Source organism: Pantherophis guttatus, chromosome 11 (genome assembly GCF_059756535.1).
Source record: "Pantherophis guttatus breed Tessera chromosome 11, ASM5975653v1, whole genome shotgun sequence".
NCBI lineage: Eukaryota > Metazoa > Chordata > Lepidosauria > Squamata > Colubridae > Pantherophis > Pantherophis guttatus.
The window spans coordinates 10,624,244-10,645,463 of NC_142073.1; the positions used below are offsets into that span (position 1 = coordinate 10,624,244).

Below are 21,220 nucleotides of genomic sequence, written 5' to 3' on the forward strand. Positions count from 1 at the left end.
GGAATAGGAATAGGAATAAGAGAAGAATTAAAGGGAGTGTTTCTCAACCTTGGAAGCTTGAAGATGGGTGGACTTCAACTCCCAGAATCCCCCAGCCAGCAGTGCTGGCTGGGGGGATTCTGGGAGTTTTAGTCCACCCATCTTCAAGCTTCCAAGGTTGAGAAACACTAAAAGAAAACTTTCTGGTTTTATCTTTGTATTCTCTTTAAGAATCTTCTGTATGAAGATGTGAATCCTGCTCCAATATTTCATTGTCACAGGCCCACCATAAATGATAAGATCTCTTATTTACATTCCCAACATTCAAAGTGCCTCCATACATTCTTGAGAATTTCTTCCATGTTAGATACCAACATCAGACAGAAAGCAAGAGAGAGGGGGGGGGGGGTTGAGAGAGAGAGAGAGAGAGAGAGAGAGAGAGAGAGCGCACGCATGCGCATCCCGCTCGGCCGGCCTCGCGCGCCTTCCGGTCTCTATGGTAACAGGTGAGCGGGGTGGCGAGTGGGAAGGAGGAGGTGGCAAAAGAGAAAGTCAGAGACGGAACTTTCACTTCCCGGTCACCTGACCTGGCCCCGCGGCCTCACGTGACCGCCTTTCCATCGTCGCCATTTTGAAGCGGAGTGGCTACCGCAGAGAAGAAGGAGGGAGAGCCGGGGTAGGGAAAGGAAGAAAAGGAGGGGAGGGAAGGGAAGGGAAGGGGAGCCGTCTTTGGGGAAGGGGAGGCCAGCGAGCCCCCGGATAAGGGGGGGAAGCGGGGGGGGGGGAGAGAGAGAGAGGCGTTGGGGGAGGGGGGAGAGCGGTGGGGGGGGGGTCCCTAGAAAACGGCTCTTCCCCTCAGGTGAAAGGGTTGCCGTTTTGAGGGAGAGACCGGCGGTTGGTGGGGTGGGGGTGGGGGGGGCTTTCACGCCTCAAACCGAGCGTGGCGTGTTTCCCCCGCGGGAATGGGTGGGGTGAACCCCGGAGGTTGGTTCTGGCTGCGGGGCAGAGACCCAAAAAAGGGGTAGATTCACTCCTGTGGCGGGTAAGGGCGTCGTGGGAACAGACGGGACCCCCGTGGGCTGAGGAGGTGTGGGGGGGGGAGGAATAATGGGGTCTCTGATGGGTTTTCCCTTCATCATTCCACGAGTTTTCTCCGCCCGCATTAAGTGGGTGTACAATTTACACCCACTTAATGGGTGTAATAATACAATTTCCCTCCCCCCCCCACCTATGGATTTGAACCGAACGACCTATGCACTCAATACCACCTGCTGCCTCCAGAGGCCTGAGATTACAGTTCTTGGGATTCCCAACCAATAAGAAGCTCTTGGCTGGGGAGGTTTGGATTTGTAGTCTTAAATCCGTCTGGAGGTGTCAGGGCTCTGGGGGTGGAGGTAGAGGGGTAGAGACTGGTGGAGCCTGTCAAACTTCCTTCCTTCATGGTCAGTTGTGAAGATTCTGTTCTTTTTTTTTCCTCCCCCATTCCTTTGCTTGCATCCGACCTTCGAGGTTTTGCTTTGTTTTATGGTATGTTTTTTTTTTTCTTTCTACAAAGGTCTTCCCAAATTGGTTTGATGTGTGTGAGCCGGTGATATTGCCAGGCTAATAAAAGATCTTGAATTAAATTGGTGCTCCGTATTAAAAAAAAAAAAAAAAAATTAAAGGCTACTGCTTCAAAGTCTGTGTTTGAACCTTCCCTCGGAGCCAGTTTTTGTAGTTTCCTAAAAAGATTTTTATCTGGCTTCAGCTTTCTCATACATTTGCGTACGTCCTATACTCGTCCTCCCCTGTCCTTTTCTGCCTTGAAAGCAAAAGCACTGATTTTAAAATCCTGCGAAATTATCCCACCGTTTAGCCTCAATGGAATGGTCATATATAAAAGACTAGTATGAATGTAGCTAGTTAGATTTAGATTTCTCAGGCTATAAAATGCCAGTGAAGGAATTGGAAACCTGGGATTCTCCACTGTTTGGTCCAGATTTTTATTTTATTTTGTAATTTTCTGACGTAGGAAGTCATCACTGCCAAATTCCAATCCACCTAAGTTGTTTGAAGTGCAGTATTACTAGAATCTTTCACTATATTAATCAAAATGTTATTGATTTGATTTAGTAGCTCAAGGCAATAGACACAGTATTCCCTCTACCTATTTTCCTGTGAGGTAGGTTGGGCTGAGAGAAAGTGACTTCTCCAAGTCCCCTAGTGACTATTTGAAAGGGAACTCCAACTCCTGGTCCAATATAGACACCATCATGTTATGGTACCTATCTAAGTTGAAGACAATCTATAAATTGCAGCTGGCCAAGAATGATGGCATGGATAATGATATTGTTAGAGTTTAAACAGCTTGTTGCTTACTGATTGCTTTCCAAACTAATTCAAAATGCTCAGTTTTGGAGTGCAAAGCTTTCTATCGTGGTTGAAGGCCCTGAAGGTAATTTGCCCTAAATTATGAAAGGCTTTGTGAACCAGTTTGGTGTGGTAGTTAAAAGCACCCAAACCAGGACATTTCTAGTTCTGCTTTAGGCTCAAAACCAGCTGGATGACCTTGGGCTAGTCACTTTCAGCTATTGGAAGAAGATACTGGCTGTCAAAGCCATCTCTGAAAATGTTGCCAGCAAAAAGGCAGGATCTCATCCAGACGGTTGCCAAGAATCAAGACCGATTTGAAAACTAATATAATAATGGGCTTTCTACACTCGGCAGTCTTTAATTGATAACGTTTTTATTTCCAGAATAAAATAACGTTGCACGATGCTGTAGAAAACGTGAATTTCTTTCTTCTACTCTAAAGAGTTACTTAATCAGCTATCTTTTTTGTCTTCAGATTACTGCCATGAATGTTTTCAGTTAGCATGAGGAGAGAATTCATATGGAAGATGCAAGGGCTCAACTGACAGTTGTTCTGATGAACGATGCTTTGCCCTGGCACATGGGAACATCAGCAATCATCACCTGTAATAATAGAGCAGAAGAGCAGCTAAGAAGAGTGTTTGGGCTGGCAAGACGAAAAATTGCCTCCAAACCCTTTCCCTTTTACACCACCTGTTAGACTGGGAAGAACCTGGTAAGTCCATCATGTGAAAGATGATTGATGATGAAGATGTCCATTCAGTCATGTCCAAGTCTTGGTGATTCTTTGGGCCAGGTCTCTCCACATCTTCGGATCTTGCACTATTTCTTTTGAGTTTTTCTGTGTTCTGGTTGGTTGGTTCTGCTTTATTAGGGTCCAGCCACCCTGTTCTTTGGTGGCCTGCTTTCCTTTTACTGCTAACTCTTCCAAACGCAATTGCTTTCTCCAGTGAATTCTCCCACATGCCATGGCCAAAGTAAGTAAGATACAGCTTTGTGATTTTGCCTGCTAGTGATAATGTCTGGGGTTATGTGCTCCGGTACAGTCCTCTCTGCTGTCCAAAGAATATGCAGGAGTTTTCTCCAGCATCACATGTGAAAGTTCATTTCTTAATTAAAGAAGTGTCCTGTTCTTGTAGCTAATTGCACATAACTGTATTTTTCAGAGTATAAGACGCACCTTTGTTTTTGGGGAGGAAAATAATAAAAAAGCTGATTGGCAGGTGGATCTGCCTCCCGGAATACCTCCAGTCAGCTATTCCCAGAGGTGAATTTTAGCAATAGGTTCCTTGGTTGTGAGCTCTGTGCCTTGCTTTTTTTTTTTTTTTTTTTTTTTTGCCTTTTTTTCTGCTGCTGAAACTTCTGAAACTCTGTTTCAGAAAAAACTTTTTCCTGCCTCTGAAACAGAGATTTAGAATAAAAGCCTCTGAAGCTCTGTTTGGGGGTTTCTTTTCTGAAGCTTTGTTTCTGATGCTTTTATCAGCCTCTGAAACCTCTGAGAAGCTGGGTGGGCCTACATTCAGAGTATAAGACGCACCCAGATTTTCACCTTCTTTTTTGGGGGAAAAAGGTGCGCCTTATACTCAGAAAAATACAGTACTTCAAGTTACTCATGATGAAAGAGACCATCTCATATATCAATAGCCACCAACCTTTTGGGCATCATGGACCAGAAGCAGCATAGTTTTGCATACTGCCTGCATCCGTGGATGGGGCTTCGCTTATTTGCACGGCCTGGTTTCTGATGGCCAGATGCCATTCCATGGACCAGAGGTTGTGGACCCCTATCATAGCTAGTAAAATGAAAAAAGACATATTTACAGCCCCAAAATATAAATCTTTTTCTTCTCTGTACTTTACAAGCTGGAAGTTTCCATCTGTAGCCCAAGCATGAATTTATTTGTTTGTTTATTGCCGTTTTAGGTATTATGGAAGAAGGCAGTAACATCATTGCCCTAATCTCAAATCTGAGGGAACAGGAAGCTGTCCTGATTTCCGAAGCCATCGTAAGCTCATCGGCAGAGAACGCCAATGACCCGCTAAAGTGTAAACCCGATCCCCTCATCCAGGTCATTCAAAAGCTCAGCAAAATCGTTGAAAGCGAAAAGTCGCAGAAATGTGTTTTAATTGGGAAGAAACGTTTGTACCCCGACACCCCCAGCCTTCCAGAGGTCCCATCCAAAGCCCTGGAATTGCCTGCACTGGGCACCATCAATATAGAAGACTATTACACGATGGACGATCCTCCTCAGAGCAAACGGAAGGTCCTCTGCTACGAGTGTAGCCTCTGCAAGTCCGTGTCGCCCACTCTTCCTCTCTTACAGGAGCACATCAAGCAACACGGCCAGCAGAACGAAGTCATGCTCATGTGCTCGGTTTGCAGTTTCACCACCCGGAGCGTAGAAGATTTTGAAAGTCACATTCGAAGTCACCCCGAGAACAGCAGCAAAATCCATGCCCTGTTGAAGGAAGAGCATTGCATTGGCGTATCCGGTACCGCTTTGCCTGGGCCGGTAGAAAAAGTCATCATCGGCACCGATCACGAGATGCAGCCTCCCCAAGGGCCTGAGAAGGGGAGGCGGAAATGGTACACTTACGAGCAATACGGCATGTACCGATGCTTGATTTGCAGTTATACGTGCGGACAACAGCGAATGTTGAAAACGCACGCTTGGAAGCACGCAGGCGAGGTGAATTGCTCGTATCCCATATTCGAGGAAGAAAAAGAGCAAGTCGCCTTGTCGGATTCTGCCACGTTGGATACCCTCGTCCTGTCCCTAGACAATAATGAAGCGGGACTCTGCAACAACCAGCCTGTACAACTTCGCATTTGCAGCCCCGAGCCGATGGCTTTCAAAACTGAAGAACCTGTCAAAGAAGAATCGGCCCTCAGCCAGCCAGCTGCGCTTTCCCCTGCAGACAAATTATTAGAGGAGAACACGTCGCGTGAAGATCTCGACCCAGATCATTTGGGGGCTGACAGCTTGCTTTCTTCGGCCCAGAAAATCATTCACTGCAGCCCGAACAAAAAGGGGCACGTTAACGTCATTGTGGAACGCCTGCCCGGCGCCGGAGAGCCTGTCTTGCAGAATGAAGTCATGGATAATGTCTTGCATTACTCCGTGGACGCCGCCCCTGAACACCCTCCGGCTGGACGGGATGTGTCGGATGACGTTTATCACATGGATAAGAATTCGATTGAAATCGAAGAAGTTATCATTGGGTGGAGCAGCACGGAAAAGGCCGAAGATAACATGAATCCCAGCCGGGCTAAAACAGCCGATGAAAATGCTCCACCTGCCCGGAGGAGAACCAATTCAGAGTCTTTGAGGCTGCACTCGCTAGCTGCCGAAGCCCTGGTTACTATGCCAATCCGAGCCGCGGAGCTTGCCCGATCCAGTTTCCGGGCTTTCGCCGATGTAAATCCTTTAAGTTCGGAGGCTGGGCAGAGGCCTCCCGACGGTGGCTATTTAGGCCATTCTAAACGGATCGCCTCCCTGAAGACGGAGGAACTGACTAGCCTGAACCAAGAGGAACGAGCTTTTGTGGAACTGCAGAAGGATAAACCGGAGCTTCCCGAAGGCCCCATTAAAATGGGCATCAGCATGTCGTTGTTGACCGTGATTGAGAAATTGAAAGAGAGGACAGACCAAAATGCCTCCGACGATGACATTTTGAAGGAGCTGCAAGATAACGTTCAGTGCCAACCTTCAGGGGATGCCGGCGTGTTGGGGAGCAGTCTGGTGGAATACATCCCCGACGCGGAACGGCCCTTCCGGTGTCGCTTGTGCCACTACAGCAGCGGCAACAAAGGGTACATCAAGCAACATTTGCGGGTACATCGGCAGAGGCAGCCTTATCAGTGTCCGATTTGTGAGCACGTCGCCGACCACAGCAAGGATTTAGAAAGTCACATGATCAACCATTGCAAAACCCGAATGTACCAGTGTAAGCAGTGTGAGGAATCCTTTCATTACAAGGTGAACCCGCTGTGCTTTGCGATAATTAAATGCCAGGTTGGGTGCTTAGAATTAAGTGACTTGGTGGGGTGGCAAGTTGGTGTCCTCTGCTCGTTTTATACAATCCACCGCTGTGGTTTCTAATTGTGGTCCTGCTTTTGGGGACCTCTCAGAGTTGTGGTGCAAAACATAAGACCATAGAATAACAGGATTAGAAGGAGCCTTGGAGGCCTTCTAGCCCAACCCACTGTTCCACTGGAGACTCTATATCCATGACGGCGAACCTATGGCATGTGTGCCACAGGTGGCACACGGAGCCATATCTGTGGGCATGAGAGTGTTGCCCTAGCTCAGCTCCAGCGCGCATGTGTCTGCTAGGCAGCTGATTTTCGGGCCTTCCGGGCCCACCGGAAGTCGGCAAACGGGCTGTTTCCAGCCTCCGGGGGAGTGGGGAAGGCCGTTTTCGTTCTCCCCAGGCTCCAAGGAAGCCTCTGGAGCCTGGGGAGGGCGAGAAACAGGCCTACCGGGCCCACCATGCCATCATGTGCCAAAAGCGGGGGGAGCGCGGGGGGGAGCACGCACATACACGAGGGGTGGGGCGCATTAAATTATGGGTGTGGGCACGTGTGTGGGTGACCCCCCTCCCGCGCACTCCCCCCCCCCGCTTTTGGCACGCTACAGCAAAAAGGTTAGCCACTACTGCCCTATATCTGGTTGTCCACTCTCTTCTTGAAAACCTCCAGTGATGAAGCACCCACAACTTTTTTTTTTTTTTAATTTGATTTATATGCCGCCCTTCTCTGGAGACTCAGGGCGGCTTACAATGCGTTAAGCAATAGCCTTCATCCTTTCGTATATTTATACAAAGTCAGCTTATTGCCCCCACAAACTGGGTCCTCATTTCACCTACCTTAGAAAGGATGGAAGGCTGAGTCAACCTTGAGGCTTGGCGAGATTCGAACCTGCAGTAATTGCAGGCAGCTGGTCTTAATAACCAGCTTAATAACGGTGCCTTAGACCACTGTACTACCAAGGCTCTTGGAGGCAGGCTATTCCATTGACTCGCTGTCAGTGGAATGTCATCGTTGTCACTGTCAGGAAATTTCTCCTTAGTTCCAGATTGGATCTCCCTCTGATGAGCTTCCATCCATTGCTTCTTGTCCTGCCTTCAGATGCTTTGGAGAATAGGTTGACCCCCCCCACCTCCCCTCTTCTCTGTGGAAGCCCCTTAAGTATTAGAAGACTGCTATCACACCATACCCTAGTTCTTCTCTTTATTAGACTAATGAACCCTGCAATGATTCATCATGGGATGTTTCTTTCTAGTGTAGCTTGGCAAAGCAATGGAGTGGTGGCAAGCAGTATTGCAAACAAACTTTTTTCAGATTGTCTAAGAATTGATGCGTTTATTAGTTTTCTATTCGGCTGCCATCGTAAGATTGGTGTCTTTTGTTTTATGAATACAACATCATTGTTTTAAGTTCCCAAACACACCAGTCAAGCAAATGTAGTTTGTTTAGATCAGTATTTTCCAAATTTGACAACTTCAAAAATGTGCGGACTTCCAACTCCCAGAATTCTGAACTTGTGAAGTCAACATGCCAGGCTGAGATCTGGCATGTTGGTTGGGGACTTCTGGAATATGAAAAATACTGATTTAGATTGATTTTTTTTCTCCAGTTATCTCGTAGGATTTCCTATAACCCATCTTACTATATGCAGTAACTTCCCCCACATTCTCTTCACCAGGGTTAAGTATTGACCGAGTTTACACATTGGCACTAGGGGTGGGTTCTAAAAATTTTTACTACCGGTTCTATGAGCATGCTTATTTTGTGGGCATGGCTTGGTGGGGGGTAATGTAACTGGGTGGGCATGGCCAACTTTTTTTTTTTTTTACTTTTAAAAGCATTTTTTTCTTAAAATGCTTTTAAAAGTAAAAAAGAAAAGCCTCTGATGAGGTGGGCGGGGTAAGCGAGTGGCGACCAGGCCAGGGACCGGTTCAGGGGCGTGGCCAGCCAATGTTATTACCAGTTCTCCGGTTCTCAATTTTTTACTACCAGTTCTTGCGAACCGGGAGCAACCCACCACTGATTGGCACCTTGTGCTGTTTGAACTAAGCTGTTTTGATTTTTAAACTATGACTGACAATCTAGCAAGATGGAAACATCCAACCCATGTGGGTTTAGTTATCAAACTGCTGTTAAATGGTGGCTTTGAGTCCTGCACCATCATCCTCTTGTCAATAATGCTTATGGCATAAAAGAATGCCCAACCGAGTTTGGGGTTAGGGATTAATAACACCGTTTTAACGTTTATGCGACTGTTTTGTGTTCCAGAGTCAGCTGCGCAGTCACGAAAGAGAGCAGCACTGCCTCCCAGATACATATGCCACCCCAACGTTTGACGGCTTAATGGCTTGCAGCGAAGCAGATGAAAGAGTTGGTACTGTCTATCTCATTGGCTAGTTTTGTGGATTGGATTGGGTTCCTCTTGCACACCATGGCACTCGCCTGGGTGATTGTGAGAATGGCCAGGATGCACCTTCTCTCTTTCTCTTGGTACCCTGCAAAATGCTACACTACTCATCCATTGGCTCTGCTGACTGGCAGTTTCAGGAGTTATAACCTGGTAAATTTGGAGCGGTGTTTCTCCATCTCAGTGACTTTTAAGAGCTGTGGACTTCAACTCCCAGCATTCCACAAGTCTTAACTCCCAGCGTTCCACAAGTTTTAAAGTTTGCTGAGTTTGAGAAACATTGGTCTAAAGCGCAGGGGTCTTCAAACTTGGCCACTTTTAAGACTGGTGGACTTCAACTCCCCAGCATGAACTCCCCTTCAACTCCCATGCTGGCTGGGGAATTCTGGGAGTTGAAGTCCACCAATCATGAAGTGGCCAAGCTCGGAGACCCCCTGTTCTAAAGGGTGCCAGTTTGCAAGACGGCCATTGTAAATTCATCCTTTAATTTCCCCAGTTGCAAATAGAATCTGATATCTTGGGGGAAAAGATTCCTTGGAGAATTGAGAGAAGGGAATGTTTCTCAGCTATCCTCATTTTGTCACTGAATAATGATGAATTACAGGGACGCGGTGACTCAGTGGCTAAGACGCTGAGCTTGTCAATCGAAAGGTCGGCAGTTCAGCGGTTCGAATCCCTAGAGCCGCATAACAGGGTGAGCTCCTGTTACTTGTCCCAGCTTCTGCCAACCTAGCAGTTCGAAAGCACATAAAAAATGCAAGTAGAAAAATAGGGACCACCTTTGGTGGGAAGGGAACAGCGTTCCGTGCGCCTTTGGCGTTGAGTCATGCCGGCCACATGACCACGGAGACGTCTTCGGACAGCGCTGGCTCTTCGGCTTAGAAACGGAGATGAGTACTGCCCCCTAGAGTCGGGAACAACTAGCACATATGTGCGAGGGGAACTTTTACCTTAATTATGAATTATTTGAGGGTGCAACACAGAGTGGGGGATTCTTTTTTTTATTCCTTCATCTGGATGCAGAGATTAATGTTTGTCTGCATTTTTTCTTGATTGCTCATAGCTTTAAAAAAAGGGGGGGGGGTTCCTGCCTGGTCTAGTATCCTAAAGTACTTTTTTTATTTGAAAACCTCGTGTCAGAAGCCTGCCTTTGCTTAACCATTTCCTTTTTAATTGTATTCATTAAATGAGAATGCTAGCTTTCCAAAGCATTTTGCAAGCCCTTTGCAATCAAATTAAGATACAATTGCAGGAAGGAAACCCTCTTGTCAAACAGATGCTGCCTCTATAAAAAAAAAAATGAAGTTTATGGCACAGCATCTGCTTGCGTGTCAATTGCTTGAGCAGGAACATGCCTTCCCTGCTTAGAAAAACATCAGTGTTCCTGTTCATCATGGCTGCACTTATAAACATTAAAGGGATCCCCAGCGCCTGGGGTGGAGGGGGGAAAATCTGGGGTCGCTATAGAAAAAGACCCACAGCTAAACCAAGATTGCTACATCTTCTTCTCTTTTCAAAACATATATGCATTAAACCAGGCCCCAAACCCACCAGCTCAACTAAATCATTTAGTTAAAAAGGAATGGGAGTGTAGTACTTTGTCAGATGAACAAATTAAATCTGAGTTTTGTAGTGGACAATATTGGGTTTAAGTGACTACAGACACCAATGTCAGGCACAAGTAAGCAGCAGTAGGAGCAGTGGTGAAATCTTATTTTTTTTTTACTACCAGGTCTGTGGGCGTGGTAGACGTGGTGTGACTTGATGGGCATGGCAGGGGAAGGATACTGCAAAATCTCCATTCCCATCCCACTCCAGGGGAAGGATGCTGCAAAATCCCCATTCCCTCCCCACTCCTGGGGGAAGGATATTGCAAAATCTCCATTCCCACCCCACTCTGGGGCCAGCCAGAGTGGTATTTGCCAGTTCTCCAAACGAGACTAAAAAGAAAATAATTCAGGGAATTATTTTTTATGGGAAGTTTTATGGGAAACCATACGATCAAGAAAAAAATTCTGAGGAAAAGATAAAGCAATACTTAGAAAAAGCTAGCCTACCAAAAGGGTCTAAAAACGTGAAAGCTATGTTGAATGAAAGAATAACGATGATGGAACTAACAGAGGCCGTACAAAGACAAAAGAATAACACATCCCCAGGACCAGATGGATTGCCTGCGGAGGTTTATAAACATTTACAGGACACATTAAGCCTGTCAGTGTTAGAGGTTTATAATGAGGTACTGTTAGAAGCTAAGATAACAAATACTTGGATAGAAGCAAAATATTACATTCATTCCGAAAGCTTCTTCCGTTCCAACTGACTGGTGGAGAATGGAAGGATTGGTATTCCTTGCAGTCTTCTGGTCGTTAGCACTCTCTCTGAGAGTCGTTGAGGCCACTTGGAGGTTTAATCTGTGCCTCCAGGGTCACCTGAATAGTGCAAATGGGTGTGTGTATATTTCATCGATACATCCTACCCTCCGATTACACAAAGGGTGACTGTTACACAAATGACAGAGCAAGATGTGTCTAGTTTTGATCGCAGCAATACAGAAATGGTACTGGGATCTAGAAACATCTAAGGAGAGGGCTTTGAACCGCTGGAGTATGAGCAGCAGGTGATTCAAGACAGCAGCAGTACTTAGATTTATATACCGCTTTACAGCCCTCTCTAAGCCGTTTACAGAATCAGCCTCTTGCCCCCAACAATCTGGGTCTTCATTTGACCCACCTCGGAAGGATGGAAGGCTGAGTCAATCTTGAGCCTGGTGAGATTTGAACTGCCAAATTGCAGGCAGTCAGCAGAAGGAGCCTGCACTACTGCATTCTAACCACTGCGCCACCGCGCTCATTGAAAGGCAGCATCCCTTAAAAGTCGTGGCATGAAAGCTGACAATTTATGTGGTTGGAAAGGGTGAAGAGGATACGGTCATCAAGGCCACCCAGAGTTTTATCTCAATAGCAAGATAGGCAGCATATGCATCTAATAAATAAGCTGGTCATCAGCATAGCTCAGTTTATCTTCCACTGTCAGTGGGTTATGCTGCATCATGTCCTTTCCTGTATTTTATTTGCAGCTTAGAGGGTTTTCACAGGCATCTAATTAGAATTGAGAATAACAAGAGTTGGAAGGGACCTTGGAGGTGGTCTAGTCCAACCCATTGCTCAGGCAGGAAACCCTACATCACTTCAGACAAGTGGTTATCCAACATCTTCTTAAAAACTTCCAGTGTTGGAGCATTCGCAACTTCTGGAGGCAAGTTTTTCCACTGATGAATTGTTCTCACTGTCAGGAAATTTCTCTTTAGTTCTAAGTTGAGTCTCAATTAAGCTTGGTAGAAACCAGTGTTGAAGGAGAACAAATGTCTTCTGGTGTTCTTATTACAGGGGACAAGATTTCGGTCCAGAAACTTTACCGTTGCGACATTTGCGATTACACAAGCACAACGTACGTTGGAGTGAGGAATCACAGACGGATTCACAACTCGGATAAGCCATACAGGTGAAGACACTGTATTTTTATATCCAGGGAATTTAAGCCGGTTTTGTTTCGTTTGTTTCTTAATATGTTCCCTTGCAGCAGCAACCTGCGGGCAATTTGAAATATTCTGATTTTGAAGAAGGGCATAAAATGATCAGGGATTTGTTCTTGCAACATACTTAGAATCCCCCCATCTGCTTGCCGTAGATATAATCTGTTTTCCTTGGCAGAATTCAAACCTAAATTTTACCCGCTAAATTATTAAAATCAAGTGGATTAAGCCCAGCTTTTTAGAGAGCCCATTTTCAAAATACACATGAACATTTAAGAATATTCCATTTAAAATATATCAGAGAGAGCTTGAAAACAGTCAGCTGAGGTTTGTCAAGCCAAAGTCACCACTGAGGAACATTTTGGAGATTGCATTCTAAAGGAATGCAAGAGTTGAAATAGAAATACAGGGCTACGGTCCATATATTTCCCCATCTTGTCAAAATTAAACAATTTAGTGATCATTTTTGCAAAGGCTGTGGGGTTTTCAGAGTTTGGCAGGCATCTCTCTCTCTGCTTCCTTGCTCGAATAGGTGGCCAACATCTGGAAAGGACTTTTGACTCGTGATTTCTGCAATCTTAATGGCAGCCGCCTCTTAATAAACTTGACCAGCCTTTTGCCGACCATCACTTCCAGAATTCCCCAACCAGAATTTTCTTTCTATCCTTGCAGAAAGTGAGTTTGGAACTAAAGGAAGGCCATATGTGACTATTGGATTGCAAGTGATCAAACCTGGAAGCGTTGCTAATTTTCCAAAACATTTTTTAACTTTATTTTTAACTTTGGGGCATTAAAATGCCAAGGGGAGGGACACAAGACAGCTGGAATCAACCCTTTCTTTGTTTTTGTTCAGATGCCGTGTCTGTGACTTCGCCACCACAAGTATGAATAGCTTGAAGTGTCACATGAGACGCCATCCACAAGAGCATCAGGCAGTGCAGTTAATGGAGCAGTTCAAGTAAGTAACGAATAGCCCACCGGGACAGTAGCTCCAACAGCAACCTTGTTGTGTGGCTAAATAACAAGGTTACAATTCTCAAGGTTTCTTTGGATCTGTTCTTATTGCTTGGCCTGTCTACTTTTTGCAGTCTTTGAGTTGCCGTCAGCAACCCAAACATTAAGAAAACTTTCAGGCCATGGATAAGCTCTAATAAGAAGGATTCTTGAGCTGAACATGACTCTTAGATTTATTTGAATAGACCTGTAGCCACCGACCGATGAAGAAAATGCACTGCGCATCATCTGTTGAGCTCCGGAATACATTCTGGAGATTGTCCATGGACTACCAGTTGGTGACCACTGGTCTAGAAAGTGGGAGTTTTAGTCTGCCTTAGTCAGCTGGGTGATTTTTAGGCCAATCCCTCTCTCAAAACCCTAGGAAGAAGGAGGTAAGGACATACCACTCCTGTGAATGGCCAGGGAACAAATCTAATTTGAAGGCACAGAAAGGAAAATAACCTTAGAGGAAGAGACTTTTCTCCAGTTCAGCCAGATTTAGCCTTTGGTAGTGGATTTTTTTTTTTTTAATTTGATTTATATGCCGCCCTTCTCCGGAGACTCAGGATGGCTTACAGTGCATTAAGCAATAGCCTTCATACTTTTGTATATTTTATACAAAGTCATCTTATTGCCCCCACAAACTGGGTCCTCAATTTACCTACCTTAGAAAGGATGGAAGGCTGAGTCAACCTTGAGCCTGGCGAGATTCGATCTTACGTTAATTGCTAGACAGCTGGTGTTAAATTACAATGCTTCTGTCTGTTGAGCTAAACCAGGCTCCTTGATCTAGATATGATCTGTTGCTTTTGAAAATTCATATTCTCAGTTCCTGAGAATATGGAATATCCCCCTACAATTTCTGCATACTTAAAAGTCCATTTTACTAGATAATCTATAACCTTAGATTGGACTATATATTTGCCCTGAGACAGTTATGGAAGGTGCCCTAGTAGAAGTTCTTTAAAATGTTACTTAAACTGTAATTCCAGATAAGCCAGGTTTAAATGAAAAATAGAGTATTGATCTGATAATGATGCTTTGCTGTAGTGTGTGTTTACACTTGTAATAACTTTTGCATCCCGTTGCTGTTATTTCAGATGTTCTCTCTGCGGATATGTATGCAGCCACCCTCCTTCCCTTAAGTCTCATATGTGGAAACATGCAAGTGATGAAAACTATAATTATGAACAAGTGAATAAAGCTATTAACGATGCCATTTCACAAAGCGGCAGGTGTGTGCGATCGGCAGTCCCCGTTTAGGTTTGTGACACCAGACTCGATCTAAAACCACGATGACAAGATCACCCTTTCAATCCCCTGGGTTGAGAGAAGGAATGTAATCAAAAATAAGGGATGGAGGGATGGATGGATAGTGAAAATGGATTCACCATTTGCTCCCTGGCCCCTTATTTTATTTTTTACTTTATTTATTTTTGAAATTTACCATATTTTTCGGAGTATAAGACGCACCTTTTCCCCCCCTAAAAGAGGCTGAAAATTTGGGTGCGTCTTACACTCCAAATGTAGCTTTTTCAAAGCTTTTTTTCAGCCCTAACAAGGCGCTAACTCGACTCTCTGCTGTGCTTTAAGGAGGCGCTAGCGAGTGCAGCGATCTTCAGCTGTTCTTTAGAAGCTTTTTTTCAGCCCTAACTAGGCGCTAGCCGAGGGCAGCGATCTTCAGCTGTTCTTTAGAAGCTTTTTTTCAGCCCTAACTAGGCGCTAGCCAAGTGAAGCGATCTCCCGGTGCTTTGCCTGCTTTTCTCATTGCTGCTTCCTCTCAGATGTGCCTTAGAAGCTGTTTTTTAATCCCCAAGCAGGGGATAAAAAAAAACAGCAAACTAATGTGCTGAAGCTGACCAGACTAAGGACGCTAGCCAGATGAATACCTGCTAGGCAGATTTTTTTTTTCCTATTTTCCTCCCAAAAAACTAAGCTGAGTCTTATACTCCAGTGCGCCTTATACTCCTAAAAATACAGTATATGCCACCCATCTGGCTGTTTGAGACAACTCTCCTTATCCCAAACTTCTCTTTAAAAAACAAGATGATATTTAATAACAGTTTGCAGCTCTTTTGAGGAAATGCAGAATATAACTTACAGGTCATTTTTTCAGTCTCTAGTATCGGACAATCTTCGCATCTCTTTTGAGTGTTTCATGAATTAAAAATAAACAACTTTTCCCCCTTTGTCTTGTAGGCTACTGGGTCATCTTACTGGGAAGAAAGTAACAAAAACTCTGGAAGGTGATGCCGTTCCTTTTGCCAGTAGCTCCGAAGGCTTGTCTTTTTCAAACTCTCCTAAGCCGACGGCAAACAAAATAATGACGTCTGACCACCATCAGGATCAAACTCCTACAACCAATACCTCAAGCAGTTCAGAGAAGCCCGCAGGCCTCCCCTACCTGGGCTCAGAATACTGTGTCCTGCTCTTCTGCTGTTGTATCTGTGGATTTGAGTCCACCAGCAAGGAGAATTTGTTGGACCACATGAAAGACCACGAAGGGGAAATCATCAACATCATTCTCAACAAGGACCACGCAGCAACTCAAAGTGTAAACTAAATCCAATGTTTCTCCACCTTGGCAACTCGGAAGATGTGTGGACTTCCAACTCCCAGAATTCAGTCGATCAGCCAATGCTGGCTGGGGATTTCTGGGAGTTGACGTCCAGGCGTCTTCAAATTGCCCCCGTGGAAATACATTGAACTCGACAAAGTTCCCTTCACTCCGGATCTCCAACTTTGCCTGCAAGACTTGCTAAATCAAAGAATTTAGGAATAAGCATGTATGTATGTGTACATATTTATTTGCTCAAAGTGCTTTTCTTCAGCAAGTCTTCGTTCCTGCCTTCATCCGAAGCCTCTGTTATCCGCAAAAGAGCGGATTATTTTACAAGCTTTTGAAGAAACCCTGACACGAATAATGCTGCTGTTTATAGTTTTAAAAAAAAAATCCAGAAGTTACCTTTCTACCCACAAAACTATTTTTAATGCTTATTATTAACCCAAATGATTGTGGCATAGAGAATTCACCATGAGGAATTAACAAAAAAGGGATTTAACCTTTCTACCTAGAAATTGCATCCTGAGGGCATAAAATCTGCTTCAGGTAAGTTTTAAAGAAAACCATCTTGATGTGACCATAAAGCAGCCATTTCTGAGGATGGAAGCCTTTGTTAGTTCTTCGGCTTCCCAACGCAACCGATCAATTGTTTTCCAGGCAAAACTCTTGCTACGTCAAGCGACATAAAACAAGTTCTGCCTCTTGGTAGAAATATTTGGCTGGTTAATTCTTTTCTTTGATGCGATAGAAAAGCAAGTATATCATTGGACCCTCTTTAGCAATTTTTTTTTCCGTTCTACCTGTACATAGGTTAAGCCAAGAGTCTCCAAACTCAGTAACTCTTAAGTCTTGTGGACTTCAACTCCCAGAATTCCCCAGCCAGCCATGATGGCCAAGGAATTATGGGAGTTGAAGTCCACAAGTCTTAAAGGTTGCTGAGTTAGGAGACCTCTGGGTTAAGCAGATATTTATTAGTATTTCATTTCAGCGTGCTTAAGCATGCCTCATTTTAGAAGGGCCACAAGATATAAAATAAATTGTTAATCCAACTCCGAAGCAGTGCAGTCCAAGGGATCGATCTATCCCTCTCTCCCTCTCTGCCTCTGCCTCTGCCTCTCTCCCTCTCATCAAATAACATTGCAAAATCTCTATACAAAAGTCCATTGCAACTCCAATTAAAAAAACCCTGCGGAAAACGAACAGGTCCCTTCCAGTCTCAGGCAGCTTTTAATCTGACGGAGGGATTGTTCCATCAAAATGAGAAGGAAGATTAATTTCATTCCTTCTCATCTCCGGGGGAAAAAAAGACCTCAGAAAGGTAAAAGGCATCACAAGGTTTTGTGCGTTCTTAGCTGAGCTCTGCTGTTCTTTCTGACAACCTTGTGACGTTACACCATTAGGATTTGGCAGGTGTTAACAATCTCTTTATGCCAGAGGTCTCCCTTCTTGCCAACTTTAAATCATAGGGACTACAACTTCCAGAATTCCTCAGCCAGCCATGCATGCTGGCCTGGGGATTCTGGGAGTTGAAGTCCACAAATCTTGAAAATGGCCAAGTTTGGAGACCTCTGTCTTATGCCATGGATTCCTTTCTCCGCCAGTGATTTCCATGCTACTTAACAGTCTCTCTTCTCAGTACTACAAAACCCATGTTATTCTTTGTATGAAATGCAGTTGGAGGCTTCCTTTTAACAGTTCTCTCTCAGCTCACGTCGCGCCTACTGCATTTCCTTTCAGTCAAGTAGCTGGATGCTTACAAGTGGCTTTATATGCAATTTTGAATTATTTTGCAAGACTTGGCGAGATACCTTCCTCTTGTCTATTTATTGATCTATTTATATTTGTATTTGAGCAGAGTTTAAAACCACAACAGTTTTTACGGTGCTACTTGAGTTGGGTGTCTCCTTCCCTGCCCTCACCCCAAATATTTCTGAAGTGTGAAGTTAGGCAAATGGAAAACTTTGTGTAAATAGTTTTTCAAGCTTTAAATGCTGAATGGGGAATAGTTTTTGAAAGCATTTTGTATTACCCAATGTAGGATTCCTCCTTTTTTGCATTGTTTAATACTGCATGTTGTTTCTTTCTAAATTGTATGAAAAGAGAGTGTTGTAATAGTCTGGGAGGACCCCAGATTTCGCGACTTTTAAGACTTGTGGACTTCAACACCCAGAATTCCCCAGCCACCATGGCTGGCTGAGGAACTCTGGGAGTTGAATTTGCCAAGTCTGGAATTTGAGAAGAGCCTACTGCCTACAGTTACCTGGTAACTCTTGCCAAAAGAAAAAGAAAAATCAGAAGAAAATGACAGCTTTTTCCTTTGCCCGACCTTTTACTTTTATAATCATCTACCGCCAAACAAGTTACCCATTTTTGATTTATAGGAATATGTCAGGTTAGGATTACGGTTAGATAGGATGTAGAATGTGGTCGTTTCCAGGGTGTCCTTTAAGGCAGCTTTTCTCAACCACATTAACAGTAAGATGCATGGATTTGAGTTTCCAGAATTTGGGGGATTCTGGGAGATGAAGCCCATGCACCCTAAAGTTGCTGAGGTGGAGAAACTTTTTTTTTAAAGTAACAGAACATCTAAGACAGGGGTGTCCAACCTTGGGAACTTTAAGACTTGTGGACTTCAGCTCCCAGAATTCCCCAGCTGACTGGCTGAGGAATTCTGGGAGTTGAAGTCCACAAGTCTTAAAATTGTCAAGGTTAGACATTCCTCATCTAAGGGGAAACTGAGGGCATGTGTCAGTAGTGGGTTTCAAATCCCATCGCTACCGGTTCGCTTGTGGGCATGCGTGCGCACGCACCACTTCTGCGCATGAGCAGAGACGTCCAGGCGGGTGAGCAGAGTCTCTCGCCGCCGCCACTACCGATTCGCCCAATCCGGGGCGAACCGGTAGCAACCCATCACTGGCATGTGTCCATTTCAGGATACTGACTTTCCCAGTCAAGAAAATGGAAATGAGACTGGTGAGAACGGATTTTAAGATATTGGACTCCTATCTTTGTATTCATTTTTCTGTTGACATTTTATCCTCAAGCATGAATTTCTGATGTGTTTGCAAAAGAGGAAATTTGGGGGTACTCCTTTAAGCATCTGCACTCATACTAATAAAGATCAATATTTCATCCCCTTTTGTTGGAATAAACCATCTCTTTATTGTAACCTGGTTAGGCTCTGTTATAAAATTGCCCAGGTTAAAATTTCATTTTTAATTTTCCCTTTCAAGCCACGGTAGCTGTCCTTTGTTTATTTTCATTCTTCATAATAGATCATGCCTCTTTAGCACACTACAAGAAAATGGTAAAAGTATACGCTTACCGTATACAACAGCAGTGAAGTTCCTCCTGAAGTTAGCTATTAATTTTTAGGCATGTAATTTTTTTTTTTTAAAAATGCACAAGGAATAAATAAGTGTATTTTCTGTATGTAATCTTCAACTCACACTGTTAAACAAGAGAATTTTTAAAATAAGAAATTAAGTGACTAGTCAGTACTAAAAGAGTGACATTACCTTCTTTTGCACAAAAAGCCAACCAATTTTAAACTGACATTCTTCAGTCTTGAGCCTGAAAGGAGTTTATTGATCATGTTACTTGCCTTAGGGGGGAAAAATGTTGAGATGTACCTTATTTGGATGTCATGAATTTCCTTTTTATCAAAAAGCACTTTTCAGATATATAGCATGTCTTCTTTTTCAGTTTTTGGATATTGGTAAAATGATGTTTAGACTAGCTAATTATACTGTTTGCTTTAATTTATGTAGGAGCCGAACTCAGTGCTCTGAATTAAAAAGTCGGCTTTAGTTTCTAGTTCTTATCGATAAACTTCCCGTTTATACTTCAAGCTGCAGTTTTTATATACTCTTTTTAGGGAGCAGAGTTTATCCGTGATAGCCACCTTATTCCGTGATTGCCTCCCATTGTATTCAACGTACTGTATTGAATACATGCTATGCTAAAGAATTCAGCATGCTTCAAGCTGAACCCCCCAGTTGTAAAACTCTGCCAAGAACAGAGTAGAAAAATATGAAAAGTGGTTGAAATCACATTTGCACTCACTGGATATTTGTGCACGACAAGTAGTATTTAGGTAAGGTGCATATAAACACCCCACCCCCCCACCCCCCATAGAAAGCAAGCCAAGATTTGCATTTTTTTTCCCTAGGAAATGTTAGCCTGTAGATGGTTTGATCTTGATATATGCAGATATTATGCAAAGATGGCTTGAACCTTAGTGGATGCAGAAGTAAACCAGACGTCTAGGATGCGAGAAGCACCAGTGCAATTCACTCTTTGCTCTCCTGTCTGAGCAGACTAAAATCTTTAGTCTGAGGTCATTCCATACGATTGCATTAAATAGCTTACTTGGAAAACAGAATATTATACTTAACAGGCCCTGCTTCCACAATTAAGTATGGCATTAACAGCTTGGCCAAGAGAGGCTATTTTACAGCTTCACACGGCGTCTTTCCCTTGAGAGGCAAGTGAAACGACTGCCCAGTTTCTGAACTTTAATGCTCTTATTTAATCACTAAATAAATGAATAAAATGTACAGTCGGTGCTCCAAAGTAATGTTAAAAATATATTTAATAGACTTTTGCATTTGATATTCATGAGCATGGATACATTTATATTTTTTTAAGAAAAAGAATTGTAATACAATGGCACTGCTTTTTATAGCCAAAGTATAGAAACGTATAGAAAACTGACATGTAGAAGATCACAGACCTTGTTGTTGTTGTTCTCTCTCTTTTTTTTTTTCTTTTCTTTCTCTCTCTCCCTTATTGTATCTTACTGATAGGATGGCTTATTTTGTAAGATCCGCACATTAAACTGCATGCCTTAAACACTCTTTAGAATTGTCTTGTTTAGAAACGACGGACGCAGGCTTTGTATAGAGCTACTTTGACTACCTTACGAGATACTGAACAACAGTTAGAATAATTTATTTTACTTTTACAGAAGTTTTGTCATGTATTGACTAATTGTATTTTGGTAATAAACTCCTTTGTTGATTACATCGGTAGCATGCTCTTGATTTCCTGTGAGATGAACCACTTGAAAGCAAACGGAGCAAAGCAGTGAAACTCCCGTTTTTCTGTTGGTTTCTTTTAAAATAATAATAATAATATAGCTGGCAATCTTATTAATCTCTAAGTGCAAAAGTAGATGGCGATTTTGCTTTGTTTTACACGGAAACCTTCTCCAGCTCTTGAAACGCGAAAGGCATTCCACAAAGAAAAACGAATTGGTCACAGAAGATTTAAAAGTACAAAGGAAGCCGGATCCACCATCCGTTAGTTCTGCATCTGGAGCCCAGTTGCACCTCCTTACAACGGTTCTACTTACTTAGA

At 43.7% G+C, this 21,220-nt stretch overlaps 1 protein-coding gene across 2 annotated transcripts; it reads left to right on the top strand.

Annotated features, from left to right (window-relative positions):
• The first annotated feature begins 475 nt into the window (after positions 1 to 475).
• Positions 476 to 16,571, top strand: ZNF507 (zinc finger protein 507). 2 transcript variants are annotated; one of them, XM_034425744.3, is made up of 8 exons: positions 476 to 655; positions 2,807 to 3,046; positions 4,255 to 6,311; positions 8,630 to 8,735; positions 12,155 to 12,269; positions 13,154 to 13,258; positions 14,397 to 14,559; positions 15,496 to 16,571. In XM_034425744.3, exons 3-7 carry the CDS (start codon positions 4,260 to 4,262, stop codon positions 14,557 to 14,559), a joined length of 2,541 nt encoding a protein of 846 aa, XP_034281635.2. In that variant the 5' UTR covers positions 476 to 655; positions 2,807 to 3,046; positions 4,255 to 4,259; the 3' UTR covers positions 15,496 to 16,571. The 2 variants fall into 2 exon arrangements, with proteins under 2 accessions (XP_034281635.2, XP_034281634.2); XM_034425743.3 differs by having other exon boundaries at positions 14,397 to 14,531.
• Positions 16,572 to 21,220: the final 4,649 nt, after the last annotated feature.

Coding starts and splice junctions, on each gene's coding strand:
- ZNF507 (XM_034425743.3), top strand. CDS start 4,260: ATGGAAGAAGGCAGTAACATCATTGCCCTAATCTCAAATCTGAGGGAA. Junction 6,312..8,629: donor AGGAATCCTTTCATTACAAG/GTGAACCCGCTG, acceptor TTTGTGTTCCAG/AGTCAGCTGCGCAGTCACGA. Junction 13,259..14,396: donor CAGTTAATGGAGCAGTTCAA/GTAAGTAACGAA, acceptor CTGTTATTTCAG/ATGTTCTCTCTGCGGATATG.